At 37.2% G+C, this 18,885-nt stretch overlaps 1 protein-coding gene across 1 annotated transcript in view; it reads right to left on the reverse strand.

The window, feature by feature from the left end:
- VPS45 (vacuolar protein sorting 45 homolog) overlaps window positions 1-18,885 on the reverse strand; it is a 66,650-nt gene that overhangs the window by 11,049 nt on the left and 36,716 nt on the right. Inside the window, exon 14 of the mRNA XM_027534729.1 lies at window positions 14,626-14,757. Within this exon, the coding sequence (XP_027390530.1) occupies window positions 14,626-14,757 (132 nt within the window). The remainder of the gene's footprint in view (window positions 1-14,625; window positions 14,758-18,885) is intronic.

Raw genomic sequence — 18,885 nt, forward strand, 5'->3', positions numbered from 1 at the left:
TTCCTTAATGGCAAACTTCTGGTTGCAAGAAACAGAAACCCATTCAAACTAGCTCAAGCAAAATAAAAAAAGTATCCTCAGTGACATAGCGGTGGGGGTGGAGGTCTATCACTGAACCAGTGTAAGATCAGTGCCTCTTAAAGGCACTGTGGAGAGCCAGTGGCGGGGGGCTGCTTTGAAACCACACAGGATCTGCCTCTGCCTCTTATTTCTGGCTGTCTCATTTACTGGTCTCTTATTTCACACTATCTGCTGCTGCTTTTTTCTCTGCATTTGAGTTGAAATAAAATGGTTTTTAACTTTCTCTGTACAAATTATTTTTTAAATTTGCTATTTTTAAAAATCAGGAGCAGTTAACCTTGGGGTTGGAAGGGTATGATGTGAAGGTATAAACAAAACTTTTCTGGATGGCAAATTAGTATTTAAGCATATTAAAAAAGTTAATAGTCTCTGATGCAGTAATTTCATCTCAACATTGCTAGCAGTGCATGGAATCTAGGATGACAGAAATCTGAACCTGAATTCTAGCTTTGCACTTCCTTGCTCTACGACCTAAGGCAAACTACTTAATTTTTCTCTTAATGTTCTAGTTCTTTCACTTGCAAATTGGGACCACAACAATATTACCTTCTGGATCATGAACATTAAATGAGATAATATATGAAGTGAAATCAGCAGATTGTTTGGCATTACTATTATCCTAAGAGAATACATGGACAAGTGTGTAAAGATGTATATAAAATTATGTTTGTTATAGTACTGCTTATAAGAGCAAAAAGTGATAAACAATGACTATCAAAGAATATTTGTTTTGTTCATCACCATGTATAGCTTCAAGATAGCTTCTGGAATACATAAGTGCTCAGTAAGTACTTGTTGAATGGACAAAAAACTGACAATTGGTTAAATAAATTGCAGCACAATCACACAACAGAGGAGAAGGCAGTGGCACCCCACTCCACTACTCTTGCCTGGAAAATCCCATGGACGGAGGAGCCTGGTAGGCTGCAGTCCATGGGGTCGCTAAGAGTCAGACACGACTGAGCGACTTCACTTTCACGCATTGGAGAAGGACATGGCAACCCACTCCAGTGTTCTTGCCTGGAGAGAATCCCAGGGACGGCGGAGCCTGGTGGCCTGCCGTCTATGGGGTCACACAGAGTCGGACACGACTGAAGTGACTTAGCATAGCATAGCACACAACAGAATACCATTCGGTCATTAAAAATGACATATAAGTATTTTCATTGAAAGTACATGTATAGTATATTCCACTTTATTTAAACATGTATATGTATATATTCACAGGAAAAAATCTAAATCATCAAGACATTGACATTTCCAATGCTGAGATGGTGGTAGTATGAATATTTTTATTATCTTCTTTTTGCTTAGCAGCAATAAACTTTTTTTCCTATAAGGATTATATACTGATTTTGTAACAAAAAGCGATTTTTAATTAAAAAATATGTTTCAATATACAAATAAACTGGAATCAGGGGACACACTTAGATTTGAATCTTGGATTAATTTAATTTTTTAAAAAAGCATTGTATTAGAGTTATTCATTTATATGCCTATTTTTCCATTAGACATTGAGACATTTAATGATATAAAAAATGTTTTCATCTTTCTAACACCTTGCACAGAACCTTACACATAATAGCGCTCAATAAATACTTGTCAGTGATAGGCGATACACTCCATCACAGCTCTTGGCAATGGTGTCTTAACATTTTGTTACAAGAGAAAAATCAAACTCTCCCCCAAATCCCTACCAAGATGGTGATAGTTCCAACAGTTTCAAAACTGATTCTGAAATACCTACAAGTGAAGAAGTGTCCTCTGGATTCCTCTTTCTTTGAAATGCAAATTCTGTCATAGGATCCTAATTTTTCAGTAAATAATTCAGAGATCAAACCAACTCATGGTTACAGGAGAAGGTCCAAGTTTCTAGTGTTACTTGTTTAAGTAGAAATCTATAAAGAACCTGTTGATAATATGAATTGACATCCTCCCAGCTTCCTATTTATTTATAGAAATTCAAACTATAAACTGTTTTCTAAGCCCTAAACTGTACTCTCTCAAAAAAAAAAAAAAAAAAAAGAACAAATCAGAATTCTATTATTACCAACATTCAGGCATCATCTCAGGTAGTAATAAAACTAACAGCCGCCACTAGTTAATCAAATTAGTCATTTTTACCCAAAGAGCAACACTGTCTTAAATCTCATTCTTAATTATCATTGGATGGCAAAAACCATGAAAGAAAACTAAACAATTCCTTACTTTTGTACTGTTTTTTCCCCTGCTTTGGTTTACAGTATTTTTTTAGTAAGCAGAAAGCATCACACAATTTCCATTAGGTAAAAACACATCTTGGCTATAAGTGACATTCATAAGCAAGGGATTTAAAAAATCATAGCTAGATAAAACTTCCTAAAATATTATTTCAACTGTGTGCTCAGACTGGAAACAAACTGAGTTCAATTCCAGCTTTGCCACTGAGAATCCCAGGGACGGGGGAGCCTGGTGGGCTCTATGGGGTTGCACAGAGTCAGACACGACTAAAGTGACTTAGCAGCAGCAGCTCCATGACTGGAAAAAGTACTTATCTGCTCTAAGCCTCATCTGAAAAATGAGGTTGATGATAATACAAATACCTACCTCACTGGGTTATGAGAATTAGAAAAAATTTAATGAATAAAACACTACTATCCCACAGAAATGAAAAGCAAGTCACAAAAGGGAGTGGCTATGTAATTTTAAATGTTCTGATAAGCACATTAAAAAGATAAAAGAAACAGGTAAAATAAATTTTAATTGTATATTTTATTTAACCCATATAACTTAGACATTATCAACTTTAAAAATTGAGATATTTTATAGTTTTTGTGTATTAAGTCTGAATCCATTATGTATTTTATACTTGTAACATACCTCAAACTAGGCTAGCCACATTTCAAGTACTCAATAGTTACAGAGGCTACTGGTTACCTTTTTGGACAGCACAGGTATAAAGTACAGTGTCTAACACATAGTATATGTTAAATAAATTTTAATTTCTTAGTGTTATCATAATCACCTCTTAAGAATTGCTATAGGTCACTGTTTCTCACATCATGTGCTCATAACACCAGCTTATATCTGGTGGTTCCCGGGCATGTCACTAAATAGCACTGAAATACATAATGAGAAAATTACTTCTGCAGCCATGGACTGCAGCCCACCAGGCTCCTCTGTCCGTGGGATTTCCCAGGCAAAAATACTGGAGTGGGTTGCCATTTCCTACTCCAGGGGATCTTTCCGTTCCAACGATCGAAGCTGCATTTCCTGCAGTGCAAGTGGATTTTTACCAATCTTTTTTATCCTTCTGACTATATCAAGGAAAAAGTGTCAGTTTGGTACTACAGTGCTATTTTTCAAATTTTTAATTTTTTAATTGAGATATAATTCATAGGCAATAAATGTTCCAATTTTAAGGATATCATTTGATGATTCTGAAGAATATATCCAGTCATGTAACCATTTCCTCCATCAAGATATAGAACATTTCTAACACCTGAGTCAGGGCTTCTTTAAAAATCAAGAAACAAACAGAAATCAAGAAGCGAAAAAAACCTCAACAACAAGAACCATGAAGTCAACCCCATGCCTCTGAATGTTGTTGTTTAGTTGCTCAGTCCTGTCCATCTCTTGTGATCCCATGGACTGCAGCCCACCAGGCTCCTCTGTCCATGGGATTTCCCAGGCAAAAATACTGGAGTGGGTTGCCATTTCCTATTCCAGGGGATCTTCCCACCCCAAGGATCGAAGCTGCGTTTCCTGCAGTGCAAGTGGATTCTTTACCAATTGAGCCAGCAGGGAAGCCTCATGTTGCTTTCCAGAAAAGTTATGGACTTACATTTCTAGTAGCAATATTTGAGACTGCCTCACTGTACATTTATCTTGAGAAAATAATTCAGAGGTACGACAAGGATTTATCGATATACATGATGCTTACTGCAATATTTATATCAAGCAAAAATCTATAAACAATCTAAATGTTGAATAGTAATAGTTAAACAGAGATACACCCTTAAAATTGAAACTGTAGAGCTATTAGGATCATTTAAAATAATTTAAATAATATGGCATAATTAAAAGTACACTTAAAAATAAGCAAAACATGTCAAAACTTTAAAGACAATGAATGTAATGTGATCCTAAAACTCAAAAACTTTCAAGTAAAGGCAAAAAACATCAGGAGGGGCTTCCCTGGTGGCCTAGTGGTTAGGAATCTGCCTGCCAATGCAGGGGACCTGGGTTCAATCCCTGGCCCAAGAGGATCCCACATGCTGCGGGGCAACTAAGTCCACGTGCCAGAACCACTGAGCTAGTAGGGCCCGCAAGTTACAACTACTGAGTCCACGGGCCACAGCTACTGAAGCCTGCATGCTAGAAGCCATGCATCGCAACAAGAGAAGCCACAGACGAGAAGCCCAAGCAACATAACGAAGGGTAGCCCCCACTCTTGGCAACTACAGGTAGCCTGCGTACAGCGATGAAGACCCAGCACAACCAAAAATAAAATAAATAAAAATAAATCTTAAAATAAATTAGGAGAAAATATACCAAAATATTAACAGTGGTTAGCTCTGAGTTGTGTAATAGTATGAATGATTTTGACTTTTAAACTTAATTTTTATAGTACAATAAGCATGAATTAGTTGGGGGGTAAGCCTATTTTTCTTCATCTCTCTTTGCTAGTTAGAAAGAAAAATAACTGAAAAATGAAACAATTATTGTGCAGGCTTATAGTTAATGAGGGTTTAATTGGATCCAGTGGAGTTATAGAGAACCTACTATGTGTAATCATTATTATTGGTTTGAAAGGGAATCTGGCAGTAAAAGGCTGGTTGATCTAGCGTTACCTTTCCCCCTTGTCAAAAGTCTAAAGAAAGTACTGAACTGACGGACAGCAACGTGGAAGGCTGAAGCGCTCTCTTCACACACAGTTCAGGGGCTCAGGCAATGCTGACAGCACTACTGACTACTACAGTCACCTCACCGCCCTCTTCTCCTTCACTTCTACCCTGTACTCTGAGAAGACAGGGGGATTTCATCTATTGGGAGAATAATTCTATCCGTTCTGATCTGGTTCTTGACCTCTCGGCTCACACAGCTAACCTAGCGTGTCAACTGCTTCCAGCAAGGATCCAGAACTCCTTAACACTGATTGACTTGTGAAGTCATCAGGCGAGCCAGCTCAAAACCCAAATCAAGATGCTTATTTATTTGCAAGGTAGGATCACATGCTTTGGAAACACAACTAGAATAATGATAGCCTATTGTGGTGGTGGTTTAGTCGCTTAGTTGTGTCTGATTCTTTGTGACCCCATGGACTATAACTCTCCAGGCTCCTCTGTCCATGGGATTTCCCAGGCAAGAATATTGGAGTAGCTTGCTATTTCCTTCTCCAGGGGATCTTCCTGACCCAGGGACTGAACCCAGGTCTCCTACATTGCAGGTGGACTCCTGCATTGCAGGCGGATCCTTTACTGAGCCACCAGGGAAGCCCCCAGTCTATTGTAGGTGAATACATAATGGGTATAGTTCATGTACGGGCTTCCCTGGTGGCCAAGAACAGTAAAGAATCTGCCTGCAGGTTTGATCCCTGGCTCAGGAAAATCCCCTGGAGAAGGGAATGGCTACGCACTTGCCTAGTATTCTTGCCTAGAAAATTCCATGGACTGAGGAGCCTGGCGAGCTACAGTCCATGGAGTTGCAGAGAGTCAGACACAACTGAGCAACTGACACTTCCACTTTCACACAATTCATTTAGTTTACTTCCCAGGTGGCACTGGTCGTAAAGCATCCACGAGACATAAGAGATGCGCGTTCAATCCCTGGGTCGGGAAGATCCCCTGGAGTAGGAAATGGCAACCCACTTCAGTATTTTTGTCTGGAAAATTCCATAGACAGAGCAGCCTGGCAGGCTACAGTCCATAGAGTCACAAAGAGCTGGACATGACTGAGAGTGCATGCACACACACACACACACACACTTAGCATGCATAGTTCATTTATACATGTCTGGGAAATTTGCATTTTTATAATAACCCCTGTTCATTCTGAACATTTTAAGATAAATAATACTTCTCTTAATTCATTTTAGCTTTGATCACCATGGTAATTCTGATAAAATATAAGTCAGATGTCATGATTCTGCTCAAAACTTTACAATACACACAAAAACTTGTACAGAAATGTTTATAGCAGCCTTATTTATAACAGCCAAAAGGTGGAATCAACTCAAATGTCCGCCACTGACAAATTTAGGTAAACAAAATATGGTATTTCATTTCACACAATGAAATACTATTCATCTGTCAAAAGTAAAGACAGCTATAACACAGATGAACCTTGAAAACATTATACTAAGTAAAAGAAGCCACTCACAAAAAATTGTATGTTACAGGCTTCCATTTAGATGAAATGTCCACAACAGGGAAATCGATAGAGACAGAAAGTAGATTAGTGGTTGCTTAAGGCTGGACGATTCTTTTTGAGGTGATGAAAATGTTCTAAAATTGACTGTGGTGGTGTTTGCACATGTCTCTGAATACACCAAAAACCACTGAATTGTATACTTTAAAGGGGGGTGAGCTGTACGGTATATGAATTTTATCTCCGTAAACCTGTTAGAAAACAAAACCCCAATGTCCTACGATGCTCTCTGACTCAGTAAAAACCAGCCCTCAAAATAGTCTCCAAGGCCCTCCATGATCTGGCCCCCAACACCTCTCTGACTGCACCCCAGACCCCAGTCTCCTTGAATACACTGCAAAATCCTGCCTTAGGACCACAGCCCTGCTGTCCTGAGATGCTCTCCCCAACATGTGTCTGGCTCATTCCCTCACTTCCTCCAAGTCTCTGTTCAGACCTCCTCTTCATGAGGCCTTTCCTGATACACTGAGTAGTGTGGCTTCCCTACTGCCTCCACACACTACAGATTTCCCTTCACTTTGCTCTACCTTTTTTTCCCCATAGAATTTATCATCTTCTGATTTACTATAAAGAATACTTATTTATTAAGTCATTATTTATTTGTCTCTGCATTAAAATGTAAGCTTCATAAGGATGAGGATCTTTGCTTTCATGCACAGAGGCATTCCAATATTCAGTAAATACAGCTGTCCTCATTTGTTCAGTAAATGTTTATCTATTCTAGAATAGATAAACTAGGCCAAAATGACTTCTCACTGTTTCACGCAGACTTTGGTGGAAATATCTGTGGTGATCTAGAACAACTCATGTCATGTATAATGCTGGAAGTTGAAATTTGAATTATTCTCCCCCTAACTGAGGATCTATTAGGCCAGTATGACTAATGAGATAAATGAAGAGGGAGGGAGTAAGGCAGGGGGAAGTACTTCCATAGGAAGGGTGAACACTGAGACAGGAGATGAGAGTCTACACACTGAAACCTGCCTGGACCCCAGAGGCAGAAAAGACTTACTGCTTAGGGCAGGCACATGCACGTGTTCAGGGTACTGTTGAATCCATTTACCTGGGTCCTTTTTCAGGGCAGGTTCTCTGCTTTCAAAAAGGCATTAAAATGATGCCCTTAAAGAAGTCCCTGTGATTGGTTACTATCTTTTATTTTTGTATTTCATTATGTAAAAAAGAAGGGAAAGCAATACAAAATTCAGATTAAACTTCATATGGCTATAGAGAGAAGAAAGTATTGACTACCTCCCTTCATTTGGAAGGCAGTTTTACTAAGAATGTTGCTAAGGAGATAATTAGCTTCTGCAAAGTTCCTTGGTGTCGTAGCAGCAAACACACATCATCTATTTTAAATAGAGTTTAAATCTAAACAAAGATAATTACAATTACACCTAATCAGAGTAGGCCCTATAGAAATAAGTCATATAACTACAAAAGACCTGTAGAACTCTGCTTAATTGTGACCAGTGTTTGAATGGTTGAAAAAATGTCATAAAAGAACTGCTTTAAAGAATTAAGGTATTACTACTTAAGAGAGAGCAGCTTAAAGCAGAACTCTGAAAAGGAAGTTGAATTTCAGATTCAACTAATATATATTTCCTTATAAAATCTAAGGGACATATATCTTCACATAACTTCTGACTTAAAACTTGGCTTACTTATGCATGGTCCCTATTCTTTCACCAAAGTTACACTGAGTTCTGGAAGTACTTCAGAGAGGGAAAGAAAAATTGCTTTTTATTTTTTATTTTTGTTTAACATTAAGATTTTGTTTCAAAACAAAAGTAAAGGTAATGTCAATGTATTTTAGAAATAGAAGGTATCCCAGGATAAAGACTTTTAAAGTTGCTACATGAGAGGTACAGATGATTTTCCAAGATGCAAGAGATCAATTTTGACCCATCTACCTATTACATTAATATCTTGCTCCAAATCATAAACTAGTAAGTGGTAGTGGTGAGAGCTGACTGTAAAATAAATCAGATTTTGCTTAATACACTAGGAAAATCCAGTGACCTGTATCCCAGAAATACCCTGAAACAGGCATTTCCCACTCGGGAAGGATAAAAGATTCTGTATCAGCCTATAACACTCCAAGCTACAAGATATGATTTTCTTTTTTTTTCCAGCCATACCTCTCGTGGCTTGCAGGACCTTAAGTTTCCCAACCAAGGCTTGAACCTGGGCCATGGCAGTGAAAGCAGTGAGTCCTAACCCCCACATTGCCAGGGAATTCTCAAGGTATGATTTCTATTTCTTGCAATGCTTACCAATCCAGATCTTCGTGGGCATGCCATATTTTACATAACTCTAAGTATAAAACAAGGGCGCTCATCATGACACATCTAAAAGTATACTGTTTCCTGGTCACCATAATCTCTCAAAATAATACTTTTGTGAGGGAAAGCTGTGTCTTTATCAGTTATTCCATTGGACTTTTTTCTTAAGAAATAACCCATGTATTACATAGGAAATTATACAGGCACCCACAAAAATTAAACCCGAACAATTCACAGAAACAAATCATTCAAACTTTCTCCCCCTATATAATTATTGCTGCTCACAGCCCTACTGTATTGAGGTATAAAGCTAATTTTTAAAAAATATTAACCTTCCCATTTACTGAGTGTCTGGGATTTCAATATGTATTAAGGGTTGTGAACTGTTAATTACTTAATAGTCTAGTAATACCCAAGGCAGTCCACAATCATCATGAAAAATGAGCCTTTCCTCTAAAAGCTGAAACTGTTGCTTTCAATTACTTGAGCCTTTACAATAACTGGTGTCTGAAATACACATTTCACTATCTTCTTACTGATAGTGAAAAATTTCACTAGTTACTTATTGCTGCTGCTGCTGCTGCTGCTAAGTCGCTTCAGTCGTGTCCGACTCTGTGCAACCCCATAGACGGCAGCCCACCAGGCTCCCCCCGTCCCTGGGATTCTCCAGGCAAGAACACTGGAGTGGGTTGCCATTTCCTTCTCCAAAAGTGAAAAGTGGAAGTGAAGTCGCTCAGTCCACGGGATTTGCCAGGCAAGAGTATTGGAGTAGGTTGCCATTGCCTTCTCCATACTTATTGCTAGAGGCTATGTATTTATGAAAGTAAATTATAAAAACCAGTTTTTGGAACATTTATGTATTGCAAATATTAATTTTTTTCCAGGTTGGTAATTACCATAGCAACTCCCTTTTTCTAAAAGTTTCATTGATCAGGGGCCAGTGAACAATCCTGTCCAAGATTTTATTGAACCTTCTATTGCTAAGGATATCTGCTCAAATGTAATTTGGTATACTGCTTAACATATTATTAGGTCAGACAAAGAAATATTGAGCTGGCTAGTTGGAAGAATCTAGTCTATAGCTTTCACAAAGCTGCTTTATTTTTCTGCCTTACTTTCTTACTTTTACATTAAACATTATTTTCTCAGGACTTGGGACACTAATTTAAAGAAAAACTTAGATATTTAGGGTCTCCCTCCCATTTTTAATAAAATATAGTTTTATTCATAGTACAATTAATTAGCCAAACATACCTGAAAATACATGCATTTTTGTTTATATGTAATATGACTTAATTACAAAGAAATGTGTAAAAATCTTTGCTAATCTATCTTTCCCTCTAAATCCAAAGTATTTTTTAAATTGAAAGTGAAAGTGAAAGTCGCTCAGTCGTGTCCGACTCTTTGAGACCACATGGACTGTCCATGGAATTCTCTAGGCCAGAATACTGGAGTGGGTAGCCTTTCCCTTCTCCAGGGTATCTTCCCAACCCAGGGATCGAACCCAGGTCTCCCACATTACAGGTGGATTCTTTACCAACTGAGCTATCAGGGAAGCCCCCCTTTTAAATGGAGATACAGGTAATTAGTTTTAAAGGTCTAATACTTCAAGTTAAAGAGAAGATGCTATAGTTCTTAGGTATGGGTCATGAGGCTACAAACACTCAATGGGAAATATTAACTCTCAGAAAGATCACTTAAGAGTCAATTAGCCTTTTTAGATTCTGATAGTAAAGCCTATTTAAAAGCAGATAATTATATATACAAACATGAGAGAACTCATTTAGATTAAGAAAATAAAATCCTATATGTCTATCTAGTAGTAAAACATTTTAAACCCTAAATTATTAAATATTACTTAGAAAATAATACATTGTCAGGCTTTCAAGTAATATTTATGAAGGAAATGAAGAATGATCAAAAGCATGGACTCTGGCTCTGAGAACTGGCTCTCTTTGTAACCATGTTTACTTGGGCAAGTTATTTAATCTTTCTGCCTCAGTTTCCATAAGCAGAGTGCTGAAAATAATAGTATATACCTTATTGAGGATTAAATGACTTAATATATGTACAGTACTTAGTAAGTGCCCAGCACATAGTAGATGTTCAATAAATATTTACTACGATTATTATTTTTATTAGCAGGAGCAGGAACAATAGGCTTCCCAGGTGGTTCAGTGGTACAGAATTCGCCTGCCAAGAAGGAGATCAAAGTTTGATCCCTGGGTCAGGAAGATCCCCTGAGGAGGAAATGGCAACCCACTCCAGTATTCTTGCCTGGGAAATTCTATGGATAAAGGAGTCTGGTGGGCTACAGTCCATGGGGTCACCACCACCAGTAGAAGCAATGGGAGAAAACTGAATAAAATAGTTGTGATATTTTGTGTCACTCAGTGCTCAAAAATATTCAATGGTACCCCACAGACTACTGAATTAGGTACAAAATACTCAGTTTGACATTTTAGAATGCACCGCTAAGCTTCCGAATATCACCTAATAGTTTTCAAATTAGAGTAAACTTCATGTAATGTTACTACCAATTTAAACTTTTCCAAGATCACAACCACACTTATACTTCCATTTCTGAAATGAAGGCCAACTAGATAAGGTGGAATTAAATAAAGCATATAGAAATGCTGGATAAAAAAATGACAAACATACTTTTAATTGAATAGCTAAACCTCTTAAGAAATTAAGGGAAACTCTAAGTCATCACAAAAAGGGAACCAAAACTTAGGTTGGCAAGTATAAACCAATGCTTGTGACTACCCGATAAGTACATGGCAACGTTTATAAACAAGGACACTGTATTTTAACAGCCACAAAGGATCAGGATCCAGGGTTTAGGACTCAGTAAGAAAGGGAATTAGAATTAAGACTCTTGAGTAATTGAGAGGCCCTCATTGAAAAGAAGGAATAGAAAAACAGAAATCTGCACAGGAAGATCACAAGGAAACTTAAAATAAACAGGTATAGGTTCTGCATGGTTCAGGAACTCTTCAGGACAGAAGTTAACATTAAAAAAGTTCTGAACTGATAATACTCTTTGGGTACCTGGTCTAAATGAAATAAAAACTATGCAGAAGAGCTGTATCTTCAACTTAGGCCCCTCATGAGTCTTCTCTAAGATAACTCATAACCCCAAATTACAGAACACATGTAGATATGAGTCATCATGAGTTAATATCAGCAGGCACAATAGCAGAATTAGATCTCCAAGGACTTCAGATAATAGAATTAATATGGTTAAAGAAAAATTTGAAAAGGATTTGAAAACATGAGAAAAGAAGAAATTAACAAAAAATCAGGCAAATTGGAAAAAGAAGCAAATAGAACTTAAAAGCTTAAACACAGATTAGGCATGGTTGAAAAGAGAATTACTGTATTGAAGTAGTAATATGAAAAAAATTACACAGGAGACAGCACAGAGAGATAACAGGTAGATAATATAAATAAGAGGTTAAGAGACATGAAAAAATAGATAAATGCCTAACATATAGCTAACAGGAATTCCAGAAGGAGGGAATAGAGGAAGTAGAAAAAATGCAGTATTTAAAGAAATAGTGACTGGAAAATTTCCAGAAATTATGAAATGCCAAACATATATTTTCATACCAACTAAAATAAATAAAAATAAATTCACATTTAGATGTATAATACTGAAACAAGAACATCAAAGACAAAAAGATAATCTTAAAAAGAGCCAGAGAAGAAAATATTGCCTCCAGATGTGAGACAATTATAGATGTTGAGAGTAGACTTCCTAATAGCAACAACTGAAAATAGTATTTCATGGTCATCTTCTTTTTAAAAATTTTTTCATTTTGGCCACACCACACAGCATGTGGGATCTTAGTTTCCCAGAGATGGGACCCATACCCCCCTGCAGTGGAAGTGCAGAGTCTTAACCACTGGACCATCAGGGAAGTCCCTGTATTCTGGGACTGTCTTCTGATTTCTAAGTGCTGGGGAAAAAAACCAAACTATTAACCTGAAATTCTAAACTTGGCTAAACTAAGATATTTTTAGACAAAAACATCAAGTTGACCATGACCTGAAAGAACTACTATAAGATGTTTCTAGTAAGAAGAAAATCGGATTGGAAAGAAGGACCAGGATGAAGAGCGAGGAGAAGTAAATATGTGGAAAAAATACTGAAAATAAATACTGAAAATAATGATTCATTTGGGGTTATAAAAAAAAGTGGAATAAAAATGCTGGACAAATGTAGTTTATAAGTTGAAGGGGATTAGAGATTTGTCTAAGGATCTATTTGTAAGAAAAGTAGAACTGATTAATTTTAACCATTCTGTATTCATTCAACAAGTATCTTTTATGGACAGGTAAAACTATAATAACAGAAGTCATAAGAGCTATTATTGTACATGGAGTTGTGCAAAAAAGGGGACGTGAGGCATAAGGAAGGGTTCCAGAGGTGCTGATAACATGCTGTTATCTGATTTATGTGGTGGTTATGGATGTACTCACTTTGTGTTATGTCATTGAGTTGTCTGCTTATCATTTGTATACTTTTCTGTGTGTAATTATGTATGTATGCACATGTAATATTTCTGCAAATTTTATAAAAATAAGCTCTCACACACAGTTTACACCAAAATAAAACTTTGATAGATTATAAATACAATTTGATAGATTATAAATACAAAAAAACTTTAAATACAAGCCCTAAAAGTCATGGGAAAAAATAGAAGTTAGTATTTATATAATCTTGACTGGGAAAGAACTTTCTAAGCATGACATCAGAGGCAAAAATCATTGGTAACTCTGACTACATAAAAGTTAAAAAGAAGAAAAGTTTTATACAACAAAACAAAAATACCAAATAGAGGAAAATATGTTTTGCAAAATACATAACAGAAAAATGGTCACTATCCTTTATATAAGTGACAAAGAACATGAATTGGAAATTCACGAAAAGAAATACATAAATGGACAGTGAGCTCTGGAAATCGACAAAGAGGTTAACTAATTTGCATAAATTCACAAAAATGGTAAGAGGGAAGATTCGAATCCAGTCTATCTTACCTTTCAATTAATATTTGTTTAATGAATGATTATATATTTAGAACTATAAGAAGTTTTTACCACAGACTACAAAATGCAGGTTATAAAACAGAAAGCTCAATGAGGCAAATAATACAAAGTGAAAAAGTACACAAACACCTCTAATGCCTTCCTGTGTATCTATGTATACATGGCTCAGCATGGATCTCTCAGGGCTCCCAATCATTAAATTTAACTATCATGCCATGGGTCTCTAGTTTCCTCCTCATCCTTTGTCCTTCCTACCTTTAGCTTCCAAATTAATCTTCCTAAATTACTGTGACCTTCTTGTAACTGTACTGCTTGAAAACTTTCAATGATTCCTCATTTTCTACATAAGAAAGCAGAAAAAAATTCTTCAGCATAGAATTCAAGGCCTTCCACAATTATGGCATTCAGTTAACCTTTTCTCTTATTACATACATTCCAGCTAGTTGACTACTTGCTGTTCTTTTTCTATGTATGTTGTCTATAGCTTTCCGTTACTTGTTCACGTGGTTAAATCTGCCTAGAACGTGCTCTCCCGCCTTATGTCCATTTTTTTCTCCAAGGCTCAGTTTCCACACTATCATCTTCATGAAACTAGCTTCTCTTAGCCACTCAGAATCCACGGCTCTTTTACCTCTCTCTCCAGGCACTTGTTTTCTTATTTTTTATGTTCTCTCTTTATCTTACTCATTTTCGTATTCAGTTTGGTCAGCACTGACATTACTTCTTCTACATGAAGGGAATTTAAGTCTTCTTCTCTGGGAAAGGGGAAAGAATTACAGGCCTGAATGTTCTCCCTTACCTTTTTGTGTTGTGCACCGTGGTTCCTCCTAGGACAATCCTCACTCCAGGAGTGGTACGGTTCAGGTTATAAACTGTTAGAGCCTCTTCATAGGTGGCTCCTCCAATGATAAACACAATGATATCCTGAGGTCTGCAATAATGAAGAAAGTTAGTTTTATAGGATAAGGGGGAAAAAAGGCAAAGATATGCTGTACTATTATACACACAGTTTTAATTTCTGAATCTTTCTTTTTTGGTAAAGGAAGCAGAATTAAAGCAGAATAGAATAAAAGGTTTAAAAAAAGTTTTAATTATCTCCAATTGGCAGGAAACAGAGCAGGAAATGCTGAATAGTGATTTGCTTTCTGTTTATGAGCGGATGTCTTATAATTTCTGTGCTGTGGATTTCAGAATAGCACAATAGTGTTTGCTAGAACCAAATGTAGAAATATTCTTTTATATTCAAGAGGCTGAAGAGTACTTCACTGTGATATGGTATCAATATAACAGTAATTTATGCTTACACATCTCCTTTCATATATAAGCCCTTTGTCAAATACTTAGTACAGTGTCATTACAATGGCTTCTGTCCAAGCACCTCAAAGTATTTTGGAAAGTACTGGTATATTTGGATGTCCCCATAACACGGGATCTAGAAACATTTAGTATTTTGAGTGCAAAAAAAGAATGAGACACAAAAATTAATTCTAGAATCCCACCTCTTCTTAAAATCTTTGTTCCTCAATCCTTTGACAAACCAAGAAAAAGAAACCATGGAAACAAACAAAGAACTCGTGGGTGGTTGATATGGGACACTGTGACACATCATCTCAGTCACTAGCCTCATTTAGGTCATACTGTGTTGTTTCACTGTTTCAATCGTTATCAAAATGGCTTTATAACAAAAGCGAGTAGTCCTCCTATTAGGTCCTTCTGTAGATGATATTAACAAGAAGGAGATCTTGTTATTTTCCCTTGTTTCTACATTATTTTCAAAATTGTCTAAGTTTGCTCTTTTCTCATGTCATCAAGAGGAGATAAAATTACTTAATCTTAGTAGGCAAGTAACTTTGTTAAATCACTTACTGGACATTACTTAAAATTACATCAAGTAGAAGCATCTATTTTGGAGGTTACAGCACAAAATTAAATAGAAACATCTTTAGTCAAAGGATGTGCATGCTTATGTATAAATCATGAAAAAAAAGCTCCCCAAAGCCCCAACAACCCTACACTGGCCTTTCTGTTTGTCTCTCTGTCTTATTCTAAAACATCTTAAAGGAATCACTAACCAAGAGAGTATTTGTTCTTGTGGGACTTCATGAAAACAGAATCAGAAATTGTGGCTATTTAAAAACGTTCCGGTGCAGCCATTATGGAAAACAGTAGGGAGGTTCCTCAAAAAGCTAAAAATAGCATTGCCATATGATATAGCAACCCCACTCCTGGGCATATATCCAGGCAAAACTATAACTCAAAAATATTCATGCACCCCTATGTTCATAGCAGCACTATTCACAATAGCCAAAACACGGGAACAACCTAAATGTTCACTGACAGATGAATGGATAAAGAAGATGCGATACACAAATACAATGGAATGCTACTCAACCATAAAAATGAATGAAATAAAGCCATTTGCAGCAACATGGATGGACCTAGAGATTATCATTCTAAGTGAAGTAAGTCAGAAAATATGACACAAATGAACTTATTCATGAAGTGGAAACAGACTCACAGTAAGAGAGAACAGACTCGTAGTTGCCAAGGGGAAGGGGAAATGCAAGAGGGATGGACTGGGAGTCTGGGGTCAGTAGATGTATTACATATGGAATGGATAAACAAAGTCCTACTGGATAGCACAAGGAAATACATTCGGTATCCTGTGATAAACCATAGTGGAAAAGCATATAAAATGAAAGTATACATGTGTATAATGGAATCACTTGCTGTACAGCAGTAATTAACACAACATGGTAAATCAACTACACTTCAATTAAAACACAAAACAAACCAAAAAAATATTCAGAGACTCCCCTAGTGGTGCAGTGGACAGGAATCTGCCTGCCAGTGCAGTGGGCACAGGTTCCATCCCTGGTCCAGGGAGATCCCACGTGTCGCGGAGCAACTAAGTCTGTGCACCACAACTACTCAGCTTGTGCTCTACGCCCAGGAGCCACAACTACTGAGCCCACATGCTGCTATTACTGAAGCCTGCGCACCTGGAGCCTGTGCTCTGAAATGAGAAGCCACTGCAATGAGAAGCCTAAGCACTGCAACTAGAGAACAGCTGCTTCTCATTGCAAGTAGAGAAATAGCCTAGGCAGCAAGGAAGACTCAGCACAGCCAAAAGTAAAATAAAGAAAAAAAAATTAAAAATATATTCAGATAACCTCTGAGCTTCAGAGATACCCAATGAAGACTCCCAATGATGAAGGGATAGTTATTTTGCAATTGATTCAGCAGAGTCAATTATGACATTTCTATGTGAACTTAGGACTTAAAATTATGCCTTTGAAATGTTACTTTTTAAGCCAAAATAAGCTTCATTCAAATCTACCCACTGGAAAAAATGTACTTAGCACCACAATGCTTTAAGTGTCACATAGTGCTATATATTCTACAATCATTTTCTTAATTTTAAAATATATTGTTTTGGTGAATTCCCTGTTGGTGTGGTGGCTAGGACTCTTGTGCTTCTACTGCAGATGGCCCTGACTTATTTCGGGTAGGGGAACTAAGACCCCACAAGCTGTGTGGCATGGCCAAAATAAAATAAAATATCTGGCTTTGACTAGATAAATGTTTGCATATGGTATAACATAAAAAAGGGTATATTGTAGAAAAAAAAAGAAAAAAAATGCTTTCTTCTCACCTCAGTACTCTTGTACCCCAGTTTCTTTCTAGAGGCAAACACTTACTCATCTCTTATGTATATCCTTTCAGAGATACTATGTGTATAAATTTGTGTATATACATGTATTCACAAATTTACATATTTTTATTATAAGATACATGCATATATATGTATATATTTAGTATGTATTTTATATACAGTTTATAAACTGCCTTTTATATATGGCTGTGTGGACATATTGTGCATTTAACATTCTGGTAGTTATCTCCAAGGTGCTCCACTGATGTCATTCTACCAGCAGTTCAGGAAAGTGCCTCCTTTCCATATCCTGTGAGTACTGTGTAGGCTTCTGATCCTTTTAAATTAAGTTGATCATTTGGTCTTTCTCAAAATTCTTTTTTACTTGGTTTCCAGGACATCATATTGTTTTGGTTTTCTTCCTACTTCATTGGTTTACATTTTTCAGTGTCTCATGATGGTCTCATCTCATCTCCTTGACCTCTTAATGGTGGAATGTCCAGAACCCAGTCACTGGTCCTCCCTTCTTCTTGATCTACACTTACTCCCTGGATCTGGCTAATGTAGTAGCCACTAGCCACATGCTGCTGCTGCTGCTAAGTCACTTCAGTCGTGTCCGACTCTGTGCGACCCCACAGATGGCAGCCCACCAGGCTCCCCTGTCCCTGGGATTCTCCAGGCAAGAATACTGGAGTGGGTTGCCATTTCCTTCTCCAATGCATGAAAGTGAAAAGCAAAAGTGAAGTCGCTCAGTCGTGTCCGACTCTTAGTGACCCCATATGGCTATTTAAATTTAAATGAATTAAAATTAAAAATGCAGTTCTTCAGTGTAACTGGCCTTATTTTAGTGCTCAAAAGTCATATGTAGCTAGTAGCCTATCTTATTAGATAGCATGGATGTATAGTACATTTCCATCATGTAGAAAGTTCTATTGAACTGCACTTCCCTAGGTGATTGCACTTAGTTCTGTGGTTTAAAATGCATTTATCTGCTGATGATTCCCAAATCTCTATATCTAGCCCAGATCTCTCTCCTAAAGGCTAGCCTTAAGTATCTATTTGACATTTCTACTTGGCTGTTTAGTTTACATCTGAATTCAGCATGTTCAAATCCCTAATCTCCTCCAAGCTTGTTCCACATATAGCTCTCCCCATCTTAGCTGATGGCCAATCTATCTTTTAACTTGCTTAGGACAAAAACTTCAGAGTCATCCTAATTTCTCCTTTATGGCTGGTGTGAGGCATATAAGTTAGAGATATAGTGAGAGGAGCCTGGAAAGTCACTGGAGCCTGGCTTGCTGCAGTCCATGGGGTCGCCAAGAGTCAGACATGACTTAGGCACTGAACAACACAGTGAGAGGGAGAATCTCGAATCTCATAGGTCATGGGGGGATCACCAAAGGG

The sequence above is a fragment of the Bos indicus x Bos taurus genome, chromosome 3, assembly GCF_003369695.1.
Source record: "Bos indicus x Bos taurus breed Angus x Brahman F1 hybrid chromosome 3, Bos_hybrid_MaternalHap_v2.0, whole genome shotgun sequence".
NCBI classification, from domain to species: Eukaryota; Metazoa; Chordata; class Mammalia; order Artiodactyla; family Bovidae; genus Bos; species Bos indicus x Bos taurus.